Raw genomic sequence first — 12796 nt, 5'->3', positions numbered from 1 at the left:
GTCCTGGATCCAGCTCCTTTTCAAGTAAAGGGAAGTCTTTCTACTGGCTTCAACATCAGCTGGATGGAGATTTGAGTCCTTGATATAGAGAACTGGTTGCGAATTTGCCAGCTGAATGATTTACCAATAGAAAATAGAGTTTTCACAAAACTGAATTTTTCTGTGGCAAAATGTAAATTTCCCTGAAAAATGTCAATTTTCCACTGAAAAAAATTGAAATGACAGCTCCCAGCTCAAGAGAAAGCAAAATGGACAAGAACATTCCAGTCAGGCAGCCAGACAGATGTAGCTGTGCTGGGGGAGAGGTGGAGAGCCAGGTGCTTGGCCTCTGGCATTTTGATTGGAAGGTTCTGGTCAATTTCACTTTCTGCCTGCAGGGAAAAAGTGAAATTGACAAGAACTGTCCAGGCTGGCTGCCTGCAAGCTAAAACATTCCATTTCAGTTCTCCTGAAACAAAATTTTGTGGAAGTCCCTTCCTGTGAAAAGTTTCGTATTTTGAACTTTTCATCCCAATATGAGATGACATTTTGTTCAAAAATACAACATTTTTCACGGGAACGGATTTCTATTTTCTGGACAGTTATACTCTGGCACTAACCACTTAGCTCTTGCCTCTGTCCCAACGCTTCAGAACATTGCACCAGGCTAAACGAGAAAAGTTTTCCATTAAGGACTCAAGAAAAAGGCTATAATAAACACGTTAGGTCTGATAATCACCCCTCTCCTGTACAGAAAGCAAGTGATGCTTGCAACTGCCACCAATATAATCTGACACTTCCACCCACATAGTTAAATGTGTTACCAGCTCAAAATACGTCAAACCCTAATATGTAGCCATTGTGCTGCCAGAAGAAGAAAATAAGTGGGAAAAAATACAGTTTTATAACAGTCCTTTCCCTTCTTTTCTCTATTTTTTTTTTCATTTTACTGACAAACATTTAACCAAAATGCATAGCTCAGGGTAGCGAGCATAAAATGAAGCTTACCTGGCTTTGGGAGGTATTAGTCACACCCCATACTGTAGTGACCACCGATAAAGAACCTGGTGGTTGGTTGGTGTTTTGCTGCCAAGGAACAGAGTCATAGGGGAAAGACCCATCACTGTAAAACACAAACACACCAGAGTCATGGTTTGGAACATGGAACATTAAATGAACGATGGTTGGGGAAGAGGGATTGATTTCTTAACTGACAAAGGCAGATGGAGCAATCTTAACTCCTCTCCAACTCATCAGCTTTATAAGTATCTTAGTATGTTTAAGAAGTGGGAAGTTTCTGTTTGGTTACAAGCAAAGCGATCACCACAGCATCAAAGCAGAAGGGAAATTAAGTTAATTCATTGCACATAAACCCATTTGGTGATGGATGAAATGAAGAGTTCACCCCTAAAACTCTGCCACCTGCGGAAGTAAAAATAAACTCTCGGCCACAGCTTTCAACAATAAGAACATTAAGCTAGCTGGATGTTTGGATGCATTCATTTTGCAAAAGTCATCCATCTCAAGCTCTTCAACAATCATTGCTTCAGCTGTCTCATTCCAATTCAATTAGGTTTTGAGACTAGACTGCAGCCCCACTGTCTGCAGTTGGTACCAGCATGGCCAGAAGAGCCTTTAAAGGAATAGCAGTCCAACAATAATTTTCAAAAAGTGAATTAAAATCCAGATGGAGTCCTACCGCACGATGGATGAGCTGTATGCCAAAAAATATTAGCTAATCAGTATTCTAGAAAATCAACTGCTGAAACTAAAAATGCTCCTTTCAGATAACTATGTGGTGGAGAGCATTGGGTTTTTCCATAAACTAAATCCAACAGATACAAGCAAGAAGCCTGTTACATACAAGTCTTGGTGCATCTAATACAGAGAAAGAATATGTATATGTATATATTTTGAACTAAAACACTGTGTATATGCAATATAATTACCGGATACGTCAAACCTCAGTTAAATAACCAGAGGTATAAATACAATATTTTTTCCTACGTATCCTATCATGTGTTATTATTCATTACTTTTTAAAGTTGATTTTATGTTTATGACTTTTTCCAAGTATATACAAGCTATTTAAGGAACACACATATTGTCCTTTTATTTTAAAGAGATACTGATAAGCGGTATAGGCCATGAATTCATTTTTAAACTAAATTACAAATTATAACTCTGACCCTGCAAATGCTTATCTGGCTATCTAAGAAACTCATACAACTTCCATTATCATAGAATCTGAGTGCCCCACAATCTTTATCCTGCAAGGCAGGGAAGTACTGTTCTCATTTTCCAGCTGAGACACAGAAGTGTCATGCGGGGGTCTGTGCTGAGCAGGGAATTGAACATGGGTATCCAACTATCACTCTGACCACTGGACGATCTTTCCATTCCCCTATGCCTCAGGACTACTTGAGTGTAAAACTGAGTTAATAGGTATGTACTTGAAGGATCAAAAGACATAAATATTTTTCTTTTCAAAACTTGGTGTGAATATTATGGGGTCTGGGATGCCCTTGTGTTAAGTACTGTACATGCATGCTCCTTGCCCCCAAAGAGGCTACAATCTAGTAAGAGTAACATTAATAATATAAATTAAAATTAAGTAATTAACATACATTTGTAAAAGGGGGGGGGGAAATCTTTAAAACTGATTTTCCAATTTTAAAAAAAAACTTTCTCCTGACACAGACAGGAAGTCCACCAAATCTACATTTTAATAATAATAATAAATTAATTAATATAATAATAATAATATGGAGATATCCTATCTCCTAGAACTGGAAGGGCCCCCAAATGGTTATCACATCCAGCCCCCTGCCTTCACTAGCAGAACCAAGTACTGATTTTGCCCCAGATCCCTAAGTGGCCCCCTCCAGGATTGAACTCATAACCCTGGGTTTAGGAGACCAATGCTCAAACCACTGACCTATCCCTCCCCCCATTTTCTGTCTTATACAGCACATCACAATGTTTTTCACTGCACAATGTTTCAGCATGATGCTATATTTTTAATACATGCAGCAGCAACATCCCTCCATCAACACTGCAAAAAAGCATATACAGCCAAGGATGGGAGATCCTCAGGGTCTGGAATTAGGGGCTGATTTGGACTTCTGCTTTAATGCCTTCCACCTTTTCCCCTCTACCCATGTGATGTTTGCCACTTTTACTTCTTTCCTTACTCCTTTTGGTGGATGTCTACACTGGCCTTCTGTAGTCATTTATGGTACATTCTAACATTTGAAGAAAAATCCTCTCCACAACATTGTTCTTGTTGAACAGCACAAGGGTAATTAAGTCTCTTCATTACACCCTGGAGGGCAGTGAGTCAGCTGGAGTTCACTAAAAGAATATTGGCTAATTTAAAATAATGTTAATGAACCCCCACATGCTAGGGGTCAGCAGAGGCGGGCCAAGCAGCAGAGGAAGCAGGAGCGGTGCCAGGGTTTTTGCCACCCTAGGCGGCAGCGCTCCTCCTCAGAACATTCGGCAGCGGGGGTCCTTCCGCCCCGTGTCTTCGGTGCGCTTCGGTGGCTGGTCCCAGAGCAAGTGAAGAAGCAGAGTGGAAGGACCCCCGCCGCCAAATTGCCGCCGAGGACAGCAAAATGCTGCTCCCCAAATCCTGCCGCCCTAGGCGACTGCCTAGGGTCGCCTAGTGGATTCGCCGGCCCTGAGAGGAAGCCATCAGATGAAAAGGAAGGCGATTACTTCTCAGGCTATGATGTAGCGATGCTGCAACCATTCACCACAGTGCAAAGAAGAAAGATATAAAAAAAGATTCCCTAGCTGCTAACGCATATTGAAGCCAATAGTCAGTCAACACTGATGTCAAAGAGGTAAGTGAGGCTTTACGTTTAAATAACCTTTTTTAAAATAGTGGCATTCAAAGAACAAACTGACAAACTAACACCATGAGTTGGTTTCAGATTTCCATATCAGACCTGGATTCACTTTTCTTCCTGACTCCTCTTCCAGGTTGACACAGGGTCGCAGGTGCCCATGATTCTTCACCACGCTGTCCATGGCACAGGTTCATAGGTCTTGGAGTTCCAGTCCTTTTCTCTCAACAGTCTTTCCATCGAACCTTTGGTTTTCCATGTCCTTTCTTGCTGTCCTCTTCCTCTTATGTTTTCTTTGCTGGTCGTTCTTCTCCCGATCTTATCACACCCAGTCTACCTCAGATGTGCACTCCCGGCCTATCACGTAGAGTCCTAAGTTCATTTATCCCCTAATTTCTCCCAGGCACATGTTCTACCCTCCACTTGCCTGCCATTATCCTCAGTATATTATCTTCTACTGCCTATATCTTCTTTTCTTCCAACTCCATAAGGCCCACTGTTTCCAAACCATAGAGTAGGCAGGGACAAAAACATGCAGCATATATCTCTTCTTTCAGTTACTTAATTGCCAGTGCTGCAGTACTCCTGCCACCTTTTTCACTGCCACCCAGGCACACTGGGTTCTTATTTTCAATTCTCCAGATCTCCCTCTGATGGCACAAAGTGTACTTCCCAAGTACACTAATTCTTTCTTATGATTCAGCTTCTCTCCTGAAACGTCCATCAATAGCTTGTCTTCAGTTTTCTTTGTGTTTTACCTTCAGAGTATGATCTTCAAACTCAGATGCCCACTCTGATACCAATTTATCAGTTCCTCTTTGTCATCAGCAAAAAGGGCTAGATTGTCAACATGCATTAGTTTTCTCTGTCTCTTCACAGGCTCAATTCTCCTACTAGTTGTCTCCATAACTAGGATGAAGTGAAGTGGACTCAGCACACTGCCATGTCTCAATCCCACCATCACCTCAAAATGCTTCAAAATTCCAAGTGCTATCACCATATTTCCTGACCCTCAATACAACTCCTTATTCTTGAAGTCCCGCTGCCATCCATCTCAATACTCCAAATACCAATTCCTGCAGAACCAACTCATAGGCTTTCTCAAGATCAATAAATGTAACACAGCAATTACACCCTCCATTTATCATTCTTTCAAACTTCTGTCTCATTGCAAATGTCCTTCCCTTCCTAAAAACATGTTGCTCCTCTCCTACGTTTTCCTCCACCTTACCCTCAAACTTGCCTGCAAAACTCTCTCAAGGAATTTGAGGGTTGACTTAACAAAGTGATGCCACATTAGGCATTGGGATCATTTGCATCACCCTTACTCTTCTAAAGAGGCACGATCAATCCTGATCTCCAGTCTGGTATCCTTATTTGATCCCAGTAAACACACAGTAATCTATGAAACCTCTTTACTCCGGTACTTCCAACTACCTTGATCATATCAACAATTATGTCATCTTCACATCTGCTTTACCATTCTTCATCTTATTCAGTGCTGCTTCTACTTCATGTACAGAGATTGATATCTTTTGAAACATCTCCATAATTGTTGACGGTGTTTGCGCTCGCAAATCTTTCTTCTCATTTAACAACCTTTGAAAATATCTTTTCCATACCTCTACTACCTCTTTAGACTTAGTCACTGATTTCTTCATCTCTTGTGCTTCATTGTTTCTTTTTTGCCAACCCAAAAATCAACTTCCTGCCATCATCTTCCTCCAGCTTTCTGTACAAATTCCTCTTCAGCCTCCAATCTTGCGTTAGCAACTTCCTTTTTTTCCTGTTTGAATTTTTGATTGTTTCATTATCAAAACCTGCTTCCTCAATCTCTTTGAATAATACTTTTCTTCTTTTTAACTTCTCTGGTACATCACATTCTATCACCAACTTGTTCTCCGAAAGCACCCCATCTTTCTACTCATTCTGCCACGTATTATCTCCATGAAAAATTCTTCAAAATTCCTCTGTTCTCCCCCCGCTTACTTCATTGCCATTGGCATGAAAGCCTTCACTGACTTTTTGGCAAAACTTTTCCTTTCTCCCCTCCCTTACATAATCGCCAATGCAATTTCTTTCTCAATTTCATCTTCTTTCCTCAGGTTGCTGTCAGATTCCAGTTATTAATACTGTATGTTGTTCTGCTACATATTTATTTTATATCTTTCACCATTTTCATATGTTCTCTTCTTATCAAAGTACAGGCGACACAGTCTTTACTTTTTCCACTGTAGTGTGTTACCAGGCAGGATTCTCTTTTTTCAATCCATGTAGTCATCACTGAAAACCCATTAAACAAACACCACTCAATTCACTTTTTTCCTTCTGCATTTCTTTTATCAAAGCCAAATTTACCCGCTTCTCCTTCTACTGGTCTCCCTTCACCAAAATTAGTGTTAAATCTTCACCGACCACTAACAAATTATTACTCTCAACCACACCAGTCATCATGTCGGACATGGATTGTTAGCTAAATTCACTATGAGAAGTCACTGCATGAAAAATGAGGTTTACGTAGTGAATAGAAACTAGTGATTTGCAATGATTCACACATGATTTGTGGCATTTATTTGGAAATACTGTGTGTATGTGTAAACTAAGATTTATTTTAAAAAAAGGTTTACATAACTGACATTAATTTGTTAGTTCGCTTGTTAATGCAAGTGTGTGCGTGTATTGGACACTCCATTTACACACCTCCACTCACTGAGAGAGCAGCGATTCACATTGCTTTTAGTGCATGGAGAGGGTTAGGTTTGTTTAGACAATTACTTACCTTTATGTTTATAAACTATTTATTTTAATAAAAACAGTCAGTTTAAACATAGCAAATACATTACCTATAGTATGTAAATGGGCAGCTTTGTTCATGAGGTAATAAACATACGATTTACATGGTCAAGGATTTGCAAAAGGTAATCTAACAAAGAATAATAATGAAGATGTATGAAAGATTTTTGGTGATGTATTTGTATTAGCATAAAGGACAACTACTGATATACAGACGTAATACAAACCTCACAGCAAAGTTAAAGTGAAGGAAGGGGAAAGGACAGACTAGCTAACCTTTAAAATGTTTCCAGTCCATGCATATGCTGTGATGAACATACTTCTCTTGTTACCTTTTTCCTGTTTTATGGTTCTGGGGTTCCCAACAAAGCCCTAAAGGCTGATGGAGACACAACCCACATGTACTTTATAGCACTAGGCATTAGCTTTCCTGAATAAATTTCACCACTTTCACTTCAAAGTTAGGCTACGGTTATGCATAAACCCAGCTATTTCATGCAATTAGGCTCCCAGCAATTTATTTCCATTGTTTTTTCCCACGTCTGCTCTCCAGTTTTGGTTGAATCTCTGTCATTTGAGGCATAGGTGCTCTCCTTGGCTTAACTACAGTATCTGCAAAACTGCTAATACATAAAAACAGTCCTTTAAATATACTACCTGCACCAGTGATCCTTGGAATGACAGTGATGTGGATAGACAACGGCCATCACAACACTCACTGTCATTTCTCCCATTTCCTTGTCTGTTAGTCACCTATGGACACCTACAGAAACACTTGGTTGCAGGGAGTGAAATTCCAGAGTTCAAAACTAGACCAACTTTCTTGGCTCCTTTTCACAATCATTTAAATGAAAGCAGTGTGGTCTAGTAGATAGCATGCTGGACTGGGACTCAACAGATTTAGATGCTATTCCTGGATTTGTTGTTTGATTGACCTTGGGCACGTCACTTTGCCTCTCTGTGCTTTTCTTCTGCCTTTCCGCTGTCTTATAGTTAGATTATAGCTCCTTGGAGCAGAATCTGCCTCTTACTATGTGTATGTATAGTCCTATTGACTATACATACACATAGTATGTATGTATAGGATCTCAACCTTGGTTATGGCCTCTGGGTGCTTTTACTGTAATACAAATTAAATATTTATTATTAATAATAATAAATATCCTCCCCCCAAAAAACCCAGAAAACAAAAAACAAAAACCATTACACCTACAATGGATAAATACAAAAAGCCCAGAGTGAGAAAAAGAAATAAACCCTCAAGCCTCTCTTGTACCAATCAAAGGATTTCTTATTATAGGTCTATAAATTTAATAGCTTTATGAGTTTCTACTTTATTTTATTTAATGTTTATGTGAGATTCTCTATAACTGCTATACAAGTTAACTAATGACACATTGCCATCAGTGAGCTCTCTTAGTCAGGTCACCATTGTAAACTTAGTGTCAACTTATTTCAATGGTTTCTTATTGTAGAAGATCTGCTATATTACTAAACACACACACACTGAATTCCAACATTCTTTAGATTTTTCAATGTGCTCACCGCATAGTGTGACCAGGCTTCTCTGCTTCGTTCCTTTTGTGTACATGAATAGAACCGTCTTCAATAAAAATGAAATTACAAAAATGGACAGAACTCCATTAATACCTTAGTTTTGATAACAGTAGAAGGCTTCAGAAAGGAACTCAGGTTGTATCTCACCACTGCTCTGAAACTGGATGTTCCTGGTAACCTTTTCAATATATACTGAAGCAAGTCAAAATTTTTATTCAGAAATTATTTTTGGACGAAGAATGGCTTTTGTAGTGGTCAACACAGAAGTTCCCATGGGAAATAGCTGATTGTGAGAAAATTTTGGGGACCCCCAAACTTGAAAATCAAAATGCTTCTGCTTTTGGCAATCAAAACCAAAACATTCTCAGGTTTCAGTTTTTCAACAACCCCCCAAAACTTCTGAAGAAAATTTTTGACGTTTTCCACTTTATTGAAATTATTTCACAGGAACAAAAACGAACTCCCGAGTAGCTGTAACACACACATGCATGTATGTATGTATACAGTGCACCGTTCATTCAGCAGAATGTAGAGTACATATCTACAGAGTCCTCCTAGCACAGGTATAAACAGCACTGTAGCTGATGGGGCATGGCTGAGGCAAGGAAAGACACACCTGAAGGGTGTGGGTATGTATGCAAGCACATATCATACATGCTCTACACTCACCCAAGCCATGTCTTTCTGTCTCCTCTGCAGCAGTGTGGTGTCCTCCTGTCTCCCTGCTTCTGGATCCTTTCCCTGCTATAAGGAAAGCCTCCCCGCAGTGGGGAAAGGATCTGGTCGGGGGAAGGCAACGGAGAAAGGCTTAGGCAGCTCCTTCCCCTGGAGCCTTCCCACAATGAAAGGCTCCAGCTGCGGGGAGCTGCTGAAGCTTTCCTCTATTGCCAAAGACTTTCACTGACACATGTAGCTACACTCCAGAGTGTGGACACAGCCTGCTTTTCACTGCAGTGTCTGGCTACACATATGCTATGCCACTGCCAGTTGTGTGCAGTGTAGATGTAGGCCCTCCAACACCCCCACAGATGGAGTGTTCCAATTTGGAGCTTTTTTGGTTTATAGTCAACTTAAAAAAAAAAAGCATTATTATTAACTACATTTTATCAAAAGTTACATGTAGTGAAGTTATCACGTCCTTTTAGATCTTTTATGTGGATTTTAAAAAACATTGCATACCATACAGAAACACACAAATACATATTTACATATAAGCACATATAGTCTTAACTTTGAATACCGATACATTTGAAGCTTGCCGCTATGAATGCTGTGAGTTGTAATCAGATGCCTTTCTGTACGGGGATGGCCAGACCCTGGATATATGCAAGATAGGGACCAGAAAGCAAGCAATGGCATGGGAATGGGCATAAGGACCACATACATTTGATTAATTCATTTTTATTAATGATTTCGGGTGTAGCCTAAGTGGTCCAAGCCAACAGGGACATCTAAGGAGTCACTGTAAGGACAACAAATAATATCTCCATTTATGTAATATCCTCTAAAAACTGGTTTTACGTGTTTATATATATGATAGAGAATGAAATAAAAGAACCCAAGCATGATGGTGTCATGGTGTAAAGATTTGTACTAGCGTAAGTTTGGGGTGGCTACAATACTTTGACTGTTGAATTCTGCAGCTCTTCCTAAAATAAGAGTCAATATTTACTTAATATTGTCATTTGTATTATGGTCATTCTTAGTGGCCCTTAGCATGAATTTGGACTCCACTGTGCATACAAATATATAACAAAGAGATGGTCTTTGCCCCAAGCACCATAAAAACTTTATCTCACGTCACATCACTGACTAGTCTGAATATGCCACATGTTATAGAAAAGCTATTTTAGAAATGTTTCAAAAGGTTCTTATTGAGACTATTTTTTGTATAATCTCCACCAGACTTTCTTAGTAGCATGAGTATAAATGCACAAACCACAGAGGGCAAGACAAAATATAATTTTTTTAAACTTCAAAAATGACCCCAAGATGTTTTCTATACATAAAAATGTCTAATCTGATATCTCTCAAACTTCCCAACAAGATGCATGTGTTGCGTCTCCCTTTGGAAGGCTCTGAATCTCCCATTTCCAATGGCATTAAAGCAGGCATTTCTAGCGCCTGAACCCCAATGTTCCAGGACTGAATGTTGCCTATATTGGGCCATGGGCCAATGTAAATTGGAAGGGAAGGGGGTTAGGAATTCCACTTTTGGGTGGAAAAAAAGGTAGAGTTTTTCTGGCTGGTTGTTTGGGGGGAGGGGGAGAGTAGCTGATCAAAACTGCTCTAGACAGACAATTTGTCCGGTTTTAAGCGGGACAGTTCTGTTTTTAAATGGTTTGTCCCCAGTCCAGTTCTGAGAGAAAATCAGATGTGGTTTTGTCTGGTATCACAGATGAGGGCTGCCAGTCAGGGCCGGCTTTAGGAAGTGCGGGGCCCGATTCGAACAGTTTAGACGGGGCCCCGACAGGGATGACTAAAAAAAAAAAAAAAACCACGTAAAAAAACCACGTGGGGCTTGTACTCACCAGGCCGCGCTCCTAGTCTTTGGCGGCGGGTCCTTCACTCACTCCGGGTCTTCAGCGGCACTGAAGGACCCGCCGCCAAAGTGCCCCCAAAGATCCGGAGCGAGTGAAGGAACCTGCTGCCAAAGACCTGGAGCGCCGCCGGGTGAGTAAAAATTAAAAAGGTGCCTCTAGGCAAGGAAGGGATTCTCTGCCACTTGCCCCCCACTCTGGGCAGCCCTGCCACTGGGCGTGGGGCCCTCTTAAGCGCGGGGCCCGATTCGGGGGAATTGGTGGAATTGGCCTAAAGCCGGCCCTGCTGCCAGTTTCAAGAGCGTGCTGCTCTGCCCCCGCTGTGATCATGTGTACATGATGTGTGCAAGGTCACACCAGTTGGGGCTTGGTGTGCTCTTCAAAATGGTGTTCTCCATGCATGCAAGGTTATGCCAGCATGAATGGACCCACCCATTCTGTTCCAGGAAGTACTGGAATGTCTGGTATTCTTGGAATGCAAGAGTGGCCACCCTAAAACTGCTCTGAGGTTTGGAATGTCACTCCCCATAAAGATTAGTCAGTGGGCAGAAGGCAGGTTACATAGTGAAGAGGTGCATGATAAATGCAGTTCATAACATGGCTCTGCAATTTAGCACATGGCTAACACCACCAAATGCACACAGATGTTCATTAACCACCATCGCTACTGAAAATCAGCTATTTTTGGGGTGGAATCTGGTGGATGTTTAACACTGCAAAATAAAACCCGGAGGTTGGAGGAGGATAGCACCTCTGGATGCTGTGTGACTTGAACATTTTTTCTTTGAGGTGTGCAATGGCCCAAGCCTGTGAGGCCTACACAGCCTATGTATCGCATTGGGGTTACTTGCATAGTAAGACACTACTCAACTTGAGTTAGAGTATTGGGATCTGACTCTCTATATCTGAATATGAATCAGGCCCAAGTATTTCCCTTATAAATAAATTCACGTTTCTTAACCTGATACAAACTACACACAGAGTCCTGTTATATTATATATTCCACATGTCCAGACACATGTGCATGCAAACATACACAGCTATATGCAACTTAGTTTTGGTTGTGTAGAACAAATGACAACAAAGCTATGCAGTTAAGAAACAAACACACTCCCTGCATCAAAAAGAAGCTGGATGGGGTTATCACCATATGACATTGTGGGACTACAGCATCCATTCTGATTAAAGAAGAAAGATTAAAGCATCACATCCAATTCTGTCTATTGTTACACAAGTAGACCATGCAATGTGCTATCACAGTCGCAGATTACAGTTACAAATTCCAGCACTAATGGCTCTGTTATTAACATGCCACCTGTTACCTTTTCTAAGATGTTGAAAAATATCTTAAGAACATTTTCAGCTTGACAAACGCAGTTTAATTTTTATTGCCTTTCATAGTACAGCCAGACCCATGTCTTATTTATCTCATGTGCCAGAATGCAAAACCAATTCCTCAGTTTCCCCCCCAGTCAGTTGCAAGGCATTCATTTTGCTCTGGTTTATCAATATACCTGGGATTCCATATCCGATTGCTCCTTTGCAATAATAAAAAAACAAAAAAACAAACACCCACCCAGTATTCTACCATTGCCTGTTGCCTTGGTAATCCAAATGCCTGGGTACTCGCTGATTATCGGAGAATGAGACTCGCATTGTTCACACCGCAGCGCGTCTGCTATGTTAATGTGAGATAATGGCAGCCAGAAGACTCCTTTTGTTCCCAGCTTTGCTGTTTATTCATAATGCCTGGAGGTCAGCGGCTGCTACAACAACCCAGTAAGGAACCGCTGAAAGCGTGAGCAGATTCCACTTCTGCTTTTGCTTCTGAGACAGCGGGTGGGGGGGATGCACAGAAATAAGACTACTGGAAGATCTGCAGACAGTCTGACTCAGAGAGAAGGTGCAGCAGCAACCAGGAGGGTTTGATGCAATTGCACTTCTGAGATTACAGACGAAGCTGTCCCCCAAAAAGCAGAAAAATTGCTTTCTTTAAAAAAAAAAAAAAAAAACCCTACAGGAACTGAGGCCGTTGATGAATTATTTTCGATGGAAAAGTCACAATGAGATTAGCTT

The 12796-nt window shown here is 40.8% G+C and overlaps 1 protein-coding gene across 39 annotated transcripts in view; it reads right to left on the bottom strand.

The window, feature by feature from the left end:
- The window catches only part of ZMIZ1 (zinc finger MIZ-type containing 1), a 497476-nt gene that overhangs the window by 39242 nt on the left and 445438 nt on the right, over positions 1–12796 (bottom strand). For 38 of the 39 annotated variants that reach the window (XM_024107239.3, XM_024107235.3, XM_065553356.1 and 35 more), the window contains one exon: positions 988–1102. In XM_024107239.3, the coding sequence (XP_023963007.1) occupies positions 988–1102 (115 nt within the window). Of the gene's footprint in view, positions 1–987; positions 1103–12296; positions 12395–12796 lie in introns of those variants that run through there. The other variant, XM_042856155.2, reaches the window with a different exon arrangement.

The sequence above is a fragment of the Chrysemys picta genome, chromosome 7 (assembly GCF_011386835.1).
Source record: "Chrysemys picta bellii isolate R12L10 chromosome 7, ASM1138683v2, whole genome shotgun sequence".
In the NCBI taxonomy this organism is placed as follows: domain Eukaryota; kingdom Metazoa; phylum Chordata; order Testudines; family Emydidae; genus Chrysemys; species Chrysemys picta.
Note: the sequence above shows the minus strand (reverse complement) of the source record. Positions and strands in the feature narration are given on the sequence as shown.